Source organism: Oncorhynchus nerka, linkage group LG10 (genome assembly GCF_034236695.1).
Source record: "Oncorhynchus nerka isolate Pitt River linkage group LG10, Oner_Uvic_2.0, whole genome shotgun sequence".
Taxonomy (NCBI): Eukaryota; Metazoa; Chordata; class Actinopteri; order Salmoniformes; family Salmonidae; genus Oncorhynchus; species Oncorhynchus nerka.
Genome location: NC_088405.1, coordinates 26,014,452 through 26,032,421, shown reverse-complemented (window position 1 = coordinate 26,032,421; position 17,970 = coordinate 26,014,452). Strand labels below are relative to the sequence as shown.

Here is a 17,970-nt window from a genome sequence, read left to right as displayed (position 1 = left end):
AAAAAAGAGACCATGTTTTGTAGGCGGCTTTATTAACTTGATAAAATATTTTTGGGATTGTTTGCAAACTGATATGTGACACGTATTAATTCCAAAATAACGTGCGAAACAGGCAACAACAAAAAATAATTAGAATTGTTTTTTTTGCTAAACGGGTGGGGCTCAAAACAGGTGGGGCTCTTCCCCACCTGCCCTGAATGACAGATCACCACCGCTCCATTGATGGCAAAGAAACCCCTCAACTTCAACCTGTTGTATAATGTTGTATGGATATTGTATGATACTGTTAGTTTTTCTGATGATTGCATGCAAAACATTGGCTCATTGAGGGCTGTGAGATGCCGGTGGGCAAGCTCCTGCTGAAAAGTGCCCATTGCCAAAAACCCGAGGATGGATAGCACTTGGAAGTGCACTGGAAAAGCAAGCATTTACTTTTCTAAAATAGGTCTTAAATCCTCGCAAAAATCCTAGGAGATTTTGTTTCCTAAAACCAATCTGTACTTTATGCAAAAAAGTCCCACCTGTCTCCAAAACCCTGCTCTCTGCAGAGTGTGCCAAATCCTACAACAGAGGAAGATCAGCCATCTCTCATTCGATTTCCCATTATCACATTGTTATAGTATTTCAACAATGGTTTGTCACTTTCACATGTGCCTCAAATTTAACAAATGACTGTACTTTGCATGGATTTAACGTAACAAATGCACTCACTGTGGTCAAATTATATGCTATGGCCTGTGAAGTTATATTGCATGAATTCACAATGGAAATCGAACAATTATTTCATTACTCTTACAATTTCAGAGATTTTCCACAGATACAGTATTTTCACCATTCTACGCTTGACAAGCAGTTCCCTTATTCCACTACTTGGCACCTGTGCATATTCATTGTCATGGCTGTGGGTAAATGTATGCACACTCTCAAGCAAATGTTCATATCAATAAATCTGCGAGGACTGCGGGTTCCTGCACAGGCGTGTCACCTGACTGTCTAAGGGGAGTATTGATGGGTGAGGGAGCGGTCGAACTGTGATCCCCTGGCTCTTCGCCCAATGCCTCAGGCCCCATGTGTGACTTGCTGGGGTTCTGTCTTTTGTCATGCGACCCCTATGACCATCAGGGTTCTGAGTAGATGCTGGCTCAGCAATCTGAAGGTCAACCCTGTTATGACAGTACAGTGATCCATTCACATCGACCAAGTAGGAGCTTGGTACCACTTTCTGTGCTCATCTCCACCCCCCTTCAGGTGTCGCCCATCTTCCCCTATGTATTTATACCTATGTTCTCTGTTTGTTGCCAGTTCGTTTGATTCGTAGAACCTACCAGCGTTTTGTTTCCCTGATCCCGCCTGATCCTTGCTCTTGTTTCCCGGTTTTGACCATTCTGCCTGCCCTGAGCCTGCCTGTCGTCCTGTACCTTTGCCCCACTACTCTGGATTACTGACCTCTGCCTGACCTGACCCCACTGTCCTGTACCTTACACCCTCTCTGGATTATTGACCCCTGCCTGCCTTGACCAGTCTTTTGCCTGCCCGTTTGAGGAATAAACTTTTGTTTCTTCAACACTGTCTCCACCTGGGTCATACCTTAAAACATGATACCTTTGAAAAGATAATCCATCTACCTGACAGGTGTGGCATATTAAGAAGCTGATTAAACAGCAATTTGCAGTTTTGTCACACAACACAATGCCACGTCTCAAGCGTGCAATTGGCATGCTGACTGCGGGAATGTCCACCAGAGCTTTTGCTAGAAATTTAAATGTTAATTTACTTATATACCGCCTCCAACGTTGTTTTAGAGAATTTGGCAGTAAGTCCAAACGGCCTCACAACCCCAGACCACGTGTAACCACACCAGCCCAGGACCTCCACATCTGGCTTCTTCAGGATCATCTGAGACCGGAAAGCTGACTGTCTGTAATAAATCCCTTGTGTGGGGAAAAACTCATTCTGATTGGCAGGTCCTGGATCCCCAGTGGGTTAAAATGGTTAATTGTTGCATGTTGCATTTACAGTTGAAGTCGGAAGTTTACATACACCTTAGCCAAATACATTTAAACTCAGTTTTTCACAATTCCAGACATTTAAGCCTAGTAAAAATTCCCTGTCTTAGGTCAGTTAGGATCACCACTTTATTTTAAGAATGTGAAATGGCAGAATAATAGTAGAGAGAATGATTTATTTCAAATTTGATTTCTTTCATCAAATTCCCAGTGGGTCAGAAGTTTACATACACTCAATTAGTATTTGGTAGCATTGCCTTTAAATTGTTTAACTTGGGACAAATGTTTCGGGTAGCCATCCACAAGCTTCCCACAATAAGTTGGGTTAATTTTGGCCCATTCCTCCTGACAGAGCTGGTGTAACTGAGTCAGGTTTGTAGGCCTCCTTGCTCGCACACGCTTTTACAGTTCTGCCCCCCAAAAATGTAAAGGATTGAGGTCATGGCTTTGTGATGGCCACTCCAATACCGTGACTTTGTTGTCCTTAAGCCATTTTGCCACAATGTTGGAAGTATGCAACCCTCAAAGGTGTTATGACTGGTTCATAAATAAACCATTTATACCTGTAAACATGTATTACAAGCTTGGCCAGCTGAACAGCGTAGAAGAAACATGCAGCTATGAGAGAACACACAATTTTATTCTATTAAAAGAAACAGACATTGAATGAATTGGCCCATTTATCTGTAACAGTCTGGATGATGTAAGTATAATGTGAATTGGTCAATAAAGGTGGATGGAATAACTGCTTTGACTTCAGAAAAGGGGTATGTAGTATCATAATTATAATGTACTCAACCCTTTGTACCAGTCCCAAGAGCACCCAATGCAAGAACAATACGGCTGATCTGTCACTGATGCATCAATGTCCTAAGTAATGCTAAACCGGGTCTGAAAGATTCCTATGCTTAATTTTCACAGGATCCGTTGAGCTTATTATCTTTGCCAGTAACCAATTTTTTGTACCCAATTCAACTGCCTGCAGCCACGTAATAAAATGCAGGGTGCATCTCAACAATGTTAAGTGGCTGCCTCACCTCATCTCCTTTCCTCACTGTACCACTGATTGGAAAAGGTTTGGTTGACTGGTGAAAAGCAATAAGTATCAGGTCTATTGGGGGATTTGCTTTCACCTGTCCAGTTCTTTTATCAGTCAAGATTAGTGCTGGTCCTGGGTGGCTCAGTAGGTAGTAGTGCATGGTGCTTGCAACCCATGGATAATGGGTTCGATTCCCACTGGGGCCAGCTATACACAAAATGTACGCGCGCATGGCTGTATGTCAGTTTGGATGAAAGTGTCTACTAAATGGCACATTGTAACTGTATACAGTGCATTTGGAAAGTATTCAGGGCTCTTGGCTTTTTTCACATTTTGTTACGTGGCCTTATTCTAAAATGGACAAAAAATAATCATTCTCATCAATCTACACACAATACCCCATAATGACAAAGCGAAAAAAGGTTTGTAGAATTTTTTACTAATGTATTCGGAGTAAAAAATATACCTTATTTACATAAGTATTTGCTATGAGATTCGAAATTGAGTTCAGGTGCATCCTGTTTCCATTGATCATCCTTGAGATGTTTCTACAACTTGATTGGAGTCCACCTGTTGTCAATTCAATTGACTGGACATGATTTGGAAAGGCACACACCTGTCAATATTAGGTCCCACAGTCGACAGTGCATGTCAGAGCAAAAACCAAGCCTTGAGGTCGAAGGAATTGTCCATAGAGATCCGAGACAGGATTATGTCAAGACACAGACTGGGGAAGGGTACCAAAAAATGTCTGCAGCATTGAAAGTCCAATAGAACACAGTGGCCTTCATCATTCTTAAATGAAAGAAGTTTGGAACCACCAAGACTCTTCCTAGAGCTGGCCTCCCGGGCCAAACTGAGCACTCGGGGGAGAAGGGCCTTGGTCAGGGAGGTTACCAGGTCTCTCTTTATGTAGTGTTGTGTTGTCTCTCTTGTTGTGTTGTGTGTTTTGTCCTATATTTATATTGTATTTATTTTTTTATCCCAGGCCCCTGTCCCCTGCAGGAGGACTTATGCCTTTTGGTAGGCCGTCATTGTAAATAAGAATGTGTTCTTAACTGACTTGCATAGTTAAATAAAAAAAACAAGAACCTGATGGTCACTCTGACAGAGCTCCAGAGTTCCTCTGTGGAGATGGGAGAACCTTCCAGAAGGACAACCACCTCCGCAGCACTCCACTAATCAGGCCTTTATGATAGAATGGCCACCCGCTTGGGGTTTGCACATGACAACCCGCTTGGAGTTTGCCAAAAGGCACATAAAGGACTCTCAGACCATGAGATACAAGATTCTCTGGTCTGATGAAACAAGATTGAACTCTTTGGCCTGAATGCCAAACATCACGTCTGGAGGAAACCTGACGCCATCATGCTGTGGGGTTGTTTTTCAGGGGCAGGGACTGGGAGACTAGTCAGGATTGCGGGAAAGATGAACGGAGAAAAGTACAGAGATCCTTGATGAAAACCTGCTCCAGAGCGCTCAGGACCTCAGACTGGGGTGAAGGTTCACCTTCCAACAGGACAACGACCCTAAGCACACGGCCAAGACAATGCAGGAGTGGCTTCGGGACAAGTCTCTGAATGTCCTGAGTGGCCCAGCCAGAGCCTGGACTTGAACCCGATCGAACATCTCTGGAGAGACCTGAAAATAGATGTGCAACGACGCTCCCCGTCCAACCTGACAGAGCTTGAGAGGATCTGCAGAGATGAATGGGAGAAACTCCCCAAATGCAGGGTTGCCAAGCTTGTAGCGTGATACCCAAGAACACTCAAGGCTGTAATCGCTGTCAAAGGTGATTCAACAAAGTACTGAGTAAAAGGTCTGAATACTTAAGTAAATGTCATATTTCCGTTTTTCTTAAAAGTGCAAAAATTTCTTAAATCGTATTTTTAGAATAAGTCTAACGTAACAAAATGTGGAAAAAGTCAAGGGGTCTGAATACTTTCCGAATGCGCTGTATATTATCAGTGCAGTAGGGTGGAAGGCAAGGGGGAAAAAAACTACTTAAGACTATTGAGATGCACACAAAGATAGCCTCTCAGCCAGTCTTTGTCTTGACTGCTTCCAGTCCCGTCCTCCTCTTCAGATTGGTGAAGAGCAGAAAAAAGTTAACCACATAGGTTGAGACGCAGACCACGCAGAAATCTCCCAGAATGAAGGCAAGTACTCCGGCTAGGTACAGCGATCCAGCCATGGACACCCAGGAGGCCAAGACCAGGAGGAACGCTGCCCTACTGGACACAGACTGACCTGTAGACACAAGAGACAGTGAATGTTGGTTGTGTGTCCCAAATGGTAACCTATTCTCTATTTGGTACACTATTTTTGACCAGAGCCCTATGGGCTGCCATAGGGCTTTGGTCAGATGTGTTGCAAAACGGGAATAGGGTGCCATTTGGGATGCAACCAGTGAGTAAGGAGACATTATAGCATCCCTGCATAACATAAAATAATCAAAATGGGGAACTGTCGTGGGTGTCTGAAAGGTTGAATAATCATATATGACAGGGTTGGGGTTAATTCCACAAATTACATTGTAATTCAATTCCCTCTCCCTGTAAATTCCATTTAAATTCCATGTCCGTCTTTGAATTCAGAGTGAATTAAATTCCCCTCAACTCCAACGTTAGGTAAACTCTAGTAATTCAAATCTACAAATTTGAATTCAATTGCCCGGGGCTTTCAGGCTGATCACGTCACTGTTCAGACAGCCTAGTTATACTGGAAATATAGAAATACAAGTTTATATAATTCAATGCAAATCCTTTAGTACATTTTGTTATACTAAGTGCATTAATTCAATTAAATTAATTAAAAAACTTTTTTACAAATTTAATTCCAATTCTAACAGTCTAATACCAATTCCATAATTGAAATTCTTGAATTTGCTCATTAAATGGAGAATTTATGTTGAGTTCAATTTGAATTTCAACCATCTTCAAATTCAAATTGAACTCAACGTAAATTCTCCACTTAATGAGCAAATTCAAGAATTGAAATTGAACCCAACCCTAGAAAGCACTTGATAAGAAATTCTTGTGTACGACCTAGTTATAATTCAAAATAATAACCACTCAAATATATATGGACCGCCAACCCAGTAAGATTAGCTGTCATCACGGTGTCAGCTAATGACAATCCAAAGGGGGGTGACAATTGGTCAGTTGAGCTGTATTGTGTTGGTCAAAAGTTAGCCTAAACAGACAACACCGCTACTCCTACTGCTCTCTCTTCGTCCGCCCACGTGCTCTCGCACACCCCGAGAGCTTCTGGTCAGCGGGGTGGTGGGACCGGGATCCTCATCTCTCCCAAGTGGTCATTCTCTCTTTCTCCCCTTACCCATCTGTCTATCGCCTCCTTTGAATTCCATGCTGTCACAGTTACCAGCCCTTTCAAGCTTAACATCCTTATCATTTATCGCCCTCCAGGTTCCCTCGGAGAGTTCATCAATGAGCTTGATGCCTTGATAAGCTCCTTTCCTGAGGACGGCTCACCTCTCACAGTTCTGGGCGACTTTAACCTCCCCACGTCTACCTTTGACTCATTCCTCTCTGCCTCCTTCTTTCCACTCCTCTCCTCTTTTGACCTCACCCTCTCACCTTCCCCCTACTCACAAGGCAGGCAATACGCTCGACCTCATCTTTACTAGATGCTGTTCCTCCACTAACCTCATTGCAACTCCCCTCCAAGTCTCCGACCACTACCTTGTATCCTTTTCCCTCTCGCTCTCATCCAACACTTCCCACACTGCCCCTACTCGGATGGTATCGCGCCGTCCCAACCTTCGCTCTCTCTCCCCCGCTACTCTCTCCTCTTCCATCCTATCATCTCTTCCCTCTGCTCAAACCTTCTCCAACCTATCTCCTGATTCTGCCTCCTCAACCCTCCTCTCCTCCCTTTCTGCATCCTTTGACTCTCTATGTCCCCTATCCTCCAGGCCGGCTCGGTCCTCCCCTCCCGCTCCGTGGCTCGACGACTCATTGCGAGCTCACAGAACAGGGCTCCGGGCAGCCGAGCGGAAATGGAGGAAAACTCGCCTCCCTGCGGACCTGGCATCCTTTCACTCCCTCCTCTCTACATTTTCCTCCTCTGTCTCTGCTGCTAAAGCCACTTTCTACCACTCTAAATTCCAAGCATCTGCCTCTAACCCTAGGAAGCTCTTTGCCACCTTCTCCTCCCTCTTGAATCCTCCTCCCCCTCCCCCCTCCTCCCTCTCTGCAGATGACTTCGTCAACCATTTTGAAAAGAAGGTCGACGACATCCGATCCTCGTTTGCTAAGTCAAACGACACCGCTGGTTCTGCTCACACTGCCCTACCCTGTGCTCTGACCTCTTTCTCCCCTCTCTCTCCAGATGACATCTCGCGTCTTGTGACGGCCGGCCGCCCAACAACCTGCCCGCTTGACCCTATCCCCTCCTCTCTTCTCCAGACCATCTCCGGTGACCTTCTCCCTTACCTCACCTCGCTCATCAACTCATCCCTGACCGCTGGCTACGTCCCTCCCGTCTTCAAGAGAGCGAGAGTTGCACCCCTTCTGAAAAAACCTACACTCGATCCCTCCGATGTCAACAACTACAGACCAGTATCCCTTCTTTCTTTTCTCTCCAAAACTCTTGAACGTGCCGTCCTTGGCCAGCTCTCCCGCTATCTCTCTCAGAATGACCTTCTTGATCCAAATCAGTCAGGTTTCAAGACTAGTCATTCAACTGAGACTGCTCTTCTCTGTATCACGGAGGCACTCCGCACTGCTAAAGCTAACTCTCTCTCCTCTGCTCTCATCCTTCTAGACCTATCGGCTGCCTTCGATACTGTGAACCATCAGATCCTCCTCTCCACCCTCTCCGAGTTGGGCATCTCCGGCGCGGCCCACGCTTGATTGCGTCCTACCTGACAGGTCGCTCCTACCAGGTGGCGTGGCGAGAATCCGTCTCCTCACCACGTGCTCTCACCACTGGTGTCCCCCAGGGCTCTGTTCTAGGCCCTCTCCTATTCTCGCTATACACCAAGTCACTTGGCTCTGTCATAACCTCACATGGTCTCTCCTATCATTGCTATGCAGACGACACACAATTAATCTTCTCCTTTCCCCCTTCTGACGACCAGGTGGCGAATCGCATCTCTGCATGTCTGGCAGACATATCAGTGTGGATGACGGATCATCACCTCAAGCTGAACCTCGGCAAGACGGAGCTGCTCTTCCTCCCGGGGAAGGACTGCCCCTTCCATGATCTCGCCATCACGGTTGACAACTCCATTGTGTCCTCGTCCCAGAGCGCTAAGAACCTTGGCGTGATCCTGGACAACACCCTGTCGTTCTCAAATAACATCAAGGCGGTGGCCCGTTCCTGTAGGTTCATGCTCTACAACATCCGCAGAGTACGACCCTGCCTCACACAGGAAGCGGCGCAGGTCCTAATCCAGGCACTTGTCATCTCCGTCTGGATTACTGCAACTCGCTGTTGGCTGGGCTCCCTGCCTGTGCCATTAAACCCCTACAACTCATCCAGAACGCCGCAGCCCGTCTGGTGTTCAACCTTCCCAAGTTCTCTCACGTCACCCCGCTCCTCCGCTCTCTCCACTGGCTTCCAGTTGAAGCTCGCATCCGCTACAAGACCATGGTGCTTGCCTACGGAGCTGTGAGGGGAACGGCACCTCAGTACCTCCAGGCTCTGATCAGGCCCTACACCCAAACAAGGGCACTGCGTTCATCCACCTCTGGCCTGCTCGCCTCCCTACCACTGAGGAAGTACAGTTCCCGCTCAGCCCAGTCAAAACTGTTCGCTGCTCTGGCCCCCCAATGGTGGAACAAACTCCCTCACGACGCCAGGACAGCGGAGTCAATCACCACCTTCCGGAGACACCTGAAACCCCACCTCTTTAAGGAATACCTAGGATAGGATAAAGTAATCCTTCTCCCCCCTTAAAAGACCTAGATGCACTATTGTAAAGTGGCTGTTCCACTGGATGTCATAAGGTGAAAGCACCAATTTGTAAGTCGCTCTGGATAAGAGCGTCTGCTAAATGACTTAAATGTAAAATGTAAAAATCAGAAACAGACATCTCAACTCACAAGAGAGTAGCCTACATAGAGTATTTGACCTACCCAGAGCCAGTTGCAATGTGTAGAAAATGATCCCCAACAGACTGTTGGGTTGATTCAGTACACTGTCTTTAGCAAAGAAGAACTGTACAAGCCCAAAACCACGTCCCCATCTGACAAAAAAAGAGGCAAAACACAACGGTTTGTCATGCATAATGTGATAAGTATGATACAAGCATGTCATTGTGTGACATCAGTTGCAGCTTTTAAATAAAAAGTGATTACTGTGACTGTGTAGGCCTATTTTTATAAATACTACAATGCATTGTTTGTCTAATCTGAATGCCACAATTTAATTCAAGATTCTACCAAAGACTAAACTACACACCCAAGCTATAGAAAATAATGAGTAGGCCATAACAGCGATAGAAAAATAGACTTTCTTTGGTATCATCTTGACTAAGATTCACCTAACAAAAAAAAGAAGTAAATAATTTAAAATAAATAATAAACTAAAAAAAAGGACCTGTGCAGTGCAATCAGTGCTGCCCAGATAAAAATATAGGCTGTACGTGGCATTGAGAGGGGGTGGAGATTCTACAGGAAGGGGCGAAGCTAGAGGTTTTACGAAAATAACCACGAAGTGAGGAATTTTTTTATTTGGTAAACAACTAATGTAATTGCTAATTTTCTACGTGAGGCTTATTTGATCGAATAGAAGGTTCGTAATGCTTCGGTTGTTACGAATCCCCTGATAACAAGACGCACGTGTCATTTCAGCAATTACAAAAAAAACTACTTTATATCGGAGTTGTGCCCCTTGTTCACTCGCGTATCTGCCCTGTCATTGGCTAGAATGGTTCCACCTGATCTCTCCTCCCGAATGCTTTCCATCTTCGAGGACATGTATTTCCATTAGAGTGGTCACTCGACTCTTTGAAATATAATAGATAATATTTATCTATGAATTATATGAACAACGTTGTCTATTCGTATGCTACGGAACTGCGATCATTGTGTTTAGCACGCTGGTTGAGTTATAGAAGTGCGTTCATTGCCCAACATCGCACAGATATAGGCCTAGGCTACTAATACATATGAAAACGGCTTCAAAACATACCAATAAACTATAGGCCTATGCATGAAGAAAATACATTCTCCACTATTTTACCTCGAGGTGAAAACTTTAGAGCAGCTCACAGAATCTCCCAGGTCGCACATCGCCCGATACTCAGGGTCCCTCTCTCGCGAAATCTCAACGTGCAGAGCATAGAATGACAAAAACAAACCGAAGATACAAAGAAACAAACGTGTTTTTCTCTCCCATTTGGGAACTCCACTGCAACTATTCGATGCCATGTTCTATTGCCTTTCAATTAAGTTATTCGAGCCTACTACGGACAACGTTTTCAATCCCGGCTGGTCGCCAGTCAGAGAGTCGGTGTGTGTCGTGAACGACAGTGTGAGCAACATTTTTGGAATCAACGGTTCGCCTTCAAAATAAAAGTCCCCCATTGAAACTGATGCAAACGGTGAGAAGTTGTGGAATCATGCCACAATTGGCCTAGATAATGTTGGAATGTTGTTATATAAATTCAACACAACTGTAAACAATTCAAATTCATTCAAGAGCTAATATTTGTGTAAACTATATACACTGAAAAAAATATAAACGGAACATGTAAAGTGTTGGTCCCATGTTTCATAGGCTGTCATTGTAAATAATAATTTGTTCTTAACTGACTTGCCTAGTTAAAGGTTAAATAAAACATAAAAAATGAGCTGAACGAAAATTGCAATTGGCGTGCTGACTGCAGGAATGTACACCAGAGCTGTTGCCAGAGTATTGAATGTTAATTTCTCTACCATAAGCAGCCCCAAATGTCATTTTAGAGAATTGGGCAGTACATCCAACCAGCCTCACAACCGCAGACCAACTTTATGGCATTGTGTGGGCGAGTGGTTTTCTTGATTTCAACGTTGTGAACAGAATGCCCCATGGTGGTGGTGGGGTTATGGTACGGGCAGGCATAAGCTACGGACAATGTACACAATTCGATTTTATTGATGGCAATTTGATTGCTCAATCCATAGGTTGGGCTGTACATTGCAATATGAATGTTCAATACACAGATTGACTGGTGAGCTTAATGTTGTTAATTTCAGTAGTTTTAGAGTCCCACAATAAGAGCTAAGGCACTAATATTTGTGTCAACTCTACACAGTTGTGTTCTGTGAGTGTCACTGAGTAGGCTGATACCCCATTTCATGCACAATCCATGTTAGGCTGTACTGTAACCCTTCCTGGTTAAATAAATAAAGTATGCCCCCAATGCAAATATGTGAGATTTCAACTGATTTGTACTTTTCGGTGGGTCAAATTAACACATAATTGTCTTGTTAAATGTATATAACATCTAGTCCAATTGTGGCATGATTCTGCTATTTTTATCCGTTTGCATCAGTGGGGACTTTTATTTTGAAGATGAACCATCGATTACACTATAATATTGTTCACAACACACTGGTCAATTGGACGGCAATGCAGATGTTACGCCAGAGGTGGTACAGAACTCCACAAAGAAAATAAACATTCGCGTGCCATGGCCTCCAGGGTGCGGACTTTGATCGCTGTAGCAGAGATGTGGGCCCCGTTTACACAGCCTACACTTCGTTTGTTTTTCACATGGGGGGGACACAGCGCAGCCAACTCTTTTATTCGGACACAAAATCATTGATTGGCTCTTACGATTTACGGATTAAATGATTAGGTGTAGTTGAAGCAGTATTGGTGCATAGGTAAAATCACTGAAAAAGCCAAGCCAGGAATAAAACCCGTCTTGTGATAATTGCATTGTTTGCTCTATAACCTGTTACTTCATATGCCATGACACCGTGATATATAGGCCTAATGCCGAGACAATAAGAAGACACAGTGGCAGAATAAATTAAACCACAGCTTTGTTTCTTCACTAAACCGGAGAGCAACATCAGTCGGTGAAGTCCACAAAACATATTTATTGTAACAAACAGTTTACATGACCTACAGTATGGCCAAGCAAGTTAATGTTTCCGAGATTTTCGGCCAACTAAACACCTATTCCTGCGCCATTTCAACTGCAACATCATCTAATCACCTATGCTTAGTTTAAAACAGTGAAAAAACTATTTAGTCCAAACAAAGCTAAATATGACGTTGCTGTCCATGGTACTGATTTCTGTATGCACAGGGAGTGTTGACTCACCCTACTTGTAGAGAAACGTCAATGCCATCCTCCTCTTTCATGTTGCCTAAAAGGTCTATGACTATGTCATACAGTACACACTTTTAGTTTTTGTTGTCCAAGGCTACCTGCCTATAATGCCAGGCCAGCTAGTTTATTTGTATTTTTGTACCTTTATTTAACTAGGCAATTCAGTTAAGAACAAATTCTTATTTACAATGACTGCCTACCATGGCCAAACCCTAACGATGCTGGGTCAATTGTGCGCCACCCTATGGGACTCACATCCAGTTATGATACAGCCTGGAATCGAACCAGGGTCTGTAATGACGCCTCTAGCACCGCTGTGCAGCTCGAGAGTTAACATTAGCCTACTACATCTAGCTACATGTTGAACTTCAAGCCTTTCAGGCCAGGGGCATAATGTATGTATTTATGGTTGGATCCGAATTGCCATTATAATCATTGGCCAGTACAGAGAATGAAGTCCAAATATCTATCTCCATCCACGGTTAAATGTAGGAAAGGGACAAAAGGAGATGCAACAATTCCATTTTTGTCTGTAAATTACATTTGGATTTCGGTGTGATGTGAATGGTGTGAAGCCAAATCCAAGCTGTCTTCCCTTGACACTTTTTTTGGTGCTCCAGGACCATTCACAGTTGAGTTCGCTCAGTTTAGCTCAACACTGATTGGTTATTTTATTATTTTTTATCAAGGGAGGCCAAACGCTCACCGGCTTCCCTTTATTCAACGCTATGGGCGCCAGCAATATCATATCATTTTTCACCAGACAGCACCCATTCAGCCTCTTGCGAATTGAAGGAAAATTATGAAGCACAGAGACGAAATATACATTCTTTTGTTATTTTTCGGGTCCATCCATGAATACACGCCACTTAGTTGATGTGACGGCAATTAGATCAGGCAAAGGAGCTACGAGCGTACTTTAGCGGGAAATTATGCTGAATATAAAGTTTTCGCCTTGCAATTGTTTATTTTATAAAAAGCTGTTCTGATTTTGGCCGCTAGATGGGGCAAAAGATCCATGTTTAACACACACAGTAGCAGCCTAAAGTTAGTAACACTAGCTACGTTTTATACAGTGAGTGGGAACTCATCCAACCTAGCATAACAAGAGGAGAGGCTGAATCAATGAGCTCCTGTGTGAAGAAAACTTGAGTAAGTTGCACTGGTTGCAAGCCGCCAAATATACATGTAAACGTTTATTCGAGACAAAGTTTTGGTAGCTAGCTAGCTATAGTTAAAGCCTTGACGTGAAGCTGGCGAACAGTTGAAATGCGTTTGTTAGCTAACGTTTACCTTTCGAAAACCCTTCTGATCCGTAGCAGTTAGCGTCTATGAATGGGTTAGCTACAGTTATGCTAACTAGAGCTAGTTGTCAGAGCTCATTCTGTGCCAGGCCAGTAACGTTAGCTAACTACGTTAGTGAAGGAGAAAAAAGTCCGTCCGCTGCATTCTGTGTTTCACTAGTTAGGTAAAGCAGTAGTTTGCAAAGTAGAATTATCACTACACGAGAAGTGTGTTGTGTTTTTAGCTGCTAACTAGCCTTATACTTCCTAAATAAAAGCCACAATTCGTTATAACGTTTGTTTAGCCAATCGACTACTACCTCTTCGGTGGGGTTTATCGGTGGTTGGCATCCAACGTCGTTTTTAATTTAACTAGGCAAGTCAGTTAATAACAAATTCTTATTTACAATGACGGCCAATCCCGGACGACGCTGGGCCAATTGTGCGCCGGTTATGGGACTCCCAATCACGGCCGGTTGTGATACATTTTGTATTCGAACCAGGGTGTCTAGTGACGCCTCAAGCACTGATATGCAGTGCCTTAGACCGCTGCGCCACTCTGGATTACCCCCACCTACTGTACTGGATTGTGGGCCAGAGACTGGGAGATACTAAATCCAGCCAGCCCCATTTCTTTAAAAAAATATAACAAATATTTGAAACTGTATCTAATGACATTCTACTCAGTATGCTCCTTTATACAAGGCGTGGGTCTAATCCTGAATGCTGATTGGTTAAAACCGCATTCCAGCTGGTGTCTATTCCACAAGTTACCACCTGCTAAATCTATGACCTTAAAATGCCTATTTACTCTGTTCCATCAGACTGCGCAATCTACTGTCTCGTCAGCCCCACCCAGGCACTTTATAAACTTGATCTCCACTATAAAAAGCATCTGGACATTATCTCACATTTCTTTTAGACTAACATTTAGTTTTCAACAGTAGAGATTTGTATAAACCTTATTGTCTGTCTCCCCGACATTTGCAACATTGTTTCAATATTCAAATTCGATCTCCAGCTGTCCCATAGTAATGAACATGTCGGGACAAGAAAGACTGGCAGCGTTTCTTAGTCGAAATCATGAATCAGCTGTCATCATTTTTATGAATCATAAAACATGGGACGAGATGTTAAAAACTGTCCATTGTGCCAATAGATGGAATGCACTCACATGAGATTTGCCGTGATGTTGACAGAGTGGCATGGGAGGTTTATTTCTTAGACTGGGTTAAGATGTCAATTTTGGGACACATCCTCAGTAGTGTGCCTTCGAATCAGTGGGTGTTTCGGCCTTTAATCACTAAACACCCTCATCAAAGGTGGCCAGCTAAAGGGTGATCAAGCCTTAGCTTGTGTCCCATGCCCAATTAAGATGTCCCACGGGACTATGCAAGGCAGGGGCGTCCTCTTCCCTGAGCCAGCCCTACAGCTGACCGCATACCTCATATGCCCTCCTCAAGTTGGAGGGATCTGAATTGGGTTCTCAGGTGGGGGTGGGGGGGTCATGAAGTTATAGCCCAGCAAGGGTCCTTCCGTTTGATCCAGATCCATTGGCTGCCTCTTTCAGCTGCTTGAGAAACTGCTCTGACGGTCTGCCGCAGAGCCTGTCCATGGATTCCAAGTTCTTTATATAGATATACAAAGAAATGTAATTTGAAAAAAGGTAAAATGAAACAGTGCAGCTAGTTTGCAGTTTTTCCAGCTTCAGTTTGAAGTGATTGTGTTAGCTGTGTTGTTGGCTAGTTCCTCTGAACAACAGTGTCCTGACGAGTGAGCACATTTTCTAAACCAGGCGAAATTACACCTCATTAGCTCCACACACATGTCACTAGAAAACAGCTTAAACAAATGCAAATGTGGCTACTTTGCTGTTATTATGGCTGTACTTTATGACGTGACTGTAAATTAGCCGTAGTTGCCTAGCTAGAAAGCATGGGATAAGAACTAGAGGTTGATCGATTATGATTTTTCAACGCCGATACCGATTATTGGAGGACCAAAAAAAGCCGATACCGATTAATTGGAAGATTACATTTTCTTTTACATTTTTTAACAATTATTACTATTATTTTTTGTTGTTGTAATAATGACAAATACAACAATACTGAATTAACACTTATTTTAACTTAAAATAATACATAAATAAAATCAATTTAGCCTCAAATAAATAATGAAACATGTTCAATTTGGTTTAAATAATCCAAAATGTGCCATGTAAGAAAGCTAACGTTTAAGTTCCTTGCTCAGAACATGAGAACATATGAAAGCTGCTTGTTCCTTTTAACATGAGTTTCCAATATTCCCAGGTAAGACGTTTTAGGTTGTAGTTATTATAGGAATCATAGGATTATTTCTCTCTACCATTTGTATTTCATATACCTTTGACTATTGGATGTTGTTATAGGCACTTTAGGATTGCCAGTGTAACAGTATAGCTTCCTTCCCTCTCCTAATAAGAACGTTGCCAGCCATTATGGGAATGGAACATTTAGAACGAACAACTGGGTCGCGTCTCTAGCAACCGAACCGATAGAACGAACGACCAGCCGGCTTAGGTAAAAACCCTAGATTTGGGTCGGGACTATATCTTGTGGAAGGATGAAATATTATGAATAAATTAATCAAAATGTTCAATCATTATTTGAATATGTTGGTAAACCGTTGTATAAAAGTGATACAGCCGTTGTTTGGAGGATATTTTGGCACAGTTTGCCGGTCACACTTTCCTGTTGGATGGTTTCCTACAAGTATAACATTTATACATGCTCCACTGTCTCTGTTTCCTGGCAATAATCACAATTTCCTGTTGGATGTTTTCCTATAACATTTAAAGTCTTATTCAACCGGCTGTGTCCCACCCGTAGTCTTGTAAAAATAGCCTCCTCTCTTCCTGCCGTCCTCCCCTCCCTGACTTATCTCTGTATTTGGGATATATGTTTTCCCTTAGTGTCCCTATTCCACTGCTCCTGCCATCTCTGTACCATCACTGTCCATATCAATCTTTTTGCCTTGCTCATTGAAACTACAACATCCCCACTACTAAGTGCTTGTTTAGCCAGTACACCAGCTACCTCGTTCCCCTCCACCCCCACATGGGCTGGGACCCAAGAAAACTTGTCTGCATACCTATCTGTCTAACCCTGCCATGGGTTTGTAGTACCTCATACAGCAGGTCTTGTCTGCTACGTGAGCTAAAGGACTGCAGACTCATCAACACTGCACATGAGTCAGAGCAAGTAACTACTCTGTCTAGCTTGCCTTCTTCCAACCACTGCAAGGCCAACAGTACACCCATCAGCTCCACCATATATACAGCCAGGTGATCTGTAATAGGTTTCCTGACCGCCACCCCACTTTCCTGCACTACAAATGCTGACCCAGTGTGTCCTGTCCTAGGATCTTTTGAGCCATCAGTGTAAATGGCCACAAAATCCTGATATACAGTATCCAGATGTCTATTAAACAAATCAGATGGATCAAACCACTCACTATCTTTCCGTAGTCTCTCCAACACTTCTAGATCAACTACTGGAGGTGGGAGTAGCCATGGTGGGTTCACAGGAATAGTTACCGTGAGGCTAAACTTCCTTCCTTACAGTCCCGTCTCTCTTTGCCTGAGTATCACCCATCCACCCAAAGCTCGTGTTCGTTCTGTCCTTGCTCATGTTCCCAGCATGCCTGTAGAATTCCTTTTGCAGGATGAGACACCCAATGTCCCTGTAGGTTGACCCAATAATTCATTGCCAGCTGCTGTCTCCTAATCTGCAATGGCATATCCCCCATCTCAATCTGTAGTCCAGACACTAGGGAGGTCTGAAACACCCCACTACATATTCTGAGTCCTTGCCCCTGTATGATATCTAGTCTTTCCAGTGAGATCTGGGCTGCCGAATTATACACTATACTGCAGCAATCATCAACTAAATTCAGTAGCGGGACAATTTTATTATTATGTCTTCTTGAGTGGATTGTCGGGGGTCCGGATGATAATAATTACAAATAATTTGTAGACAGCAAATTGACCGATAGAAGCACAAAGGATATGTTTGACTAAAACTTAATCATTTCAAACCTTGCTTACATTTCTATATGATCACACGTTTCTCTTTATTATCCATGGGAATACTTGAACAGATTTCTTAAATTAAAATCACTTGGAGCTGATTTCTTGGTGTTTTTAAGTCTGCTATATCCAACAACAAAACAACAACAAAAAATACAACTACAAAAAAAATACAGCTACAATAGTCATTTACAACATGAACAATGTCTACACTGTATTTCGGATCAATTTTATGTTATTTTAGTAGACTTTTTTTTGCTTTTCTTTCAAAAACAAGAACA

General features: G+C 43.3%; 2 protein-coding genes across 10 annotated transcripts in view; one reads left to right on the top strand and one right to left on the bottom strand.

Annotated features, from left to right (window-relative positions):
* Window positions 1-2,627: 2,627 nt before the first annotated feature.
* On the bottom strand, window positions 2,628-10,545 carry vkorc1 (vitamin K epoxide reductase complex, subunit 1). The gene is made up of 3 exons (XM_029671919.2): window positions 10,258-10,545; window positions 9,150-9,259; window positions 2,628-5,295 (listed from the first exon to the last, which is right to left on the bottom strand). The coding sequence occupies exons 1-3, from the start codon at window positions 10,443-10,445 to the stop codon at window positions 5,084-5,086; spliced, it is 510 nt and encodes a 169-aa protein (XP_029527779.1). The 5' UTR covers window positions 10,446-10,545; the 3' UTR covers window positions 2,628-5,083.
* A 2,838-nt stretch (window positions 10,546-13,383) lies between these two features.
* LOC115135063 (pleckstrin homology domain-containing family A member 1-like) overlaps window positions 13,384-17,970 on the top strand; it is a 35,741-nt gene continuing 31,154 nt past the window's right edge. For all 9 annotated transcript variants that reach the window (XM_065023166.1, XM_065023165.1, XM_029669302.2 and 6 more), the window contains exon 1: window positions 13,384-13,492. The gene's annotated coding sequence lies outside the window, so the exon portion shown is untranslated. The remainder of the gene's footprint in view (window positions 13,493-17,970) is intronic.

Bases quoted from the DNA above. Each gene is read 5' to 3' on its own strand.
- vkorc1 (XM_029671919.2), bottom strand. From the start codon at position 10,445: ATGGCATCGAATAGTTGCAGTGGAGTTCCCAAATGGGAGAGAAAAACA. The intron at 9,260-10,257 runs GTAAAATAGTGG...TTTTTTTGTCAG, and splicing joins TCTAAAGTTTTCACCTCGAG to ATGGGGACGTGGTTTTGGGC. The intron at 5,296-9,149 runs GTAGGTCAAATA...TTGTGTCTACAG, and splicing joins CACATTGCAACTGGCTCTGG to GTCAGTCTGTGTCCAGTAGG.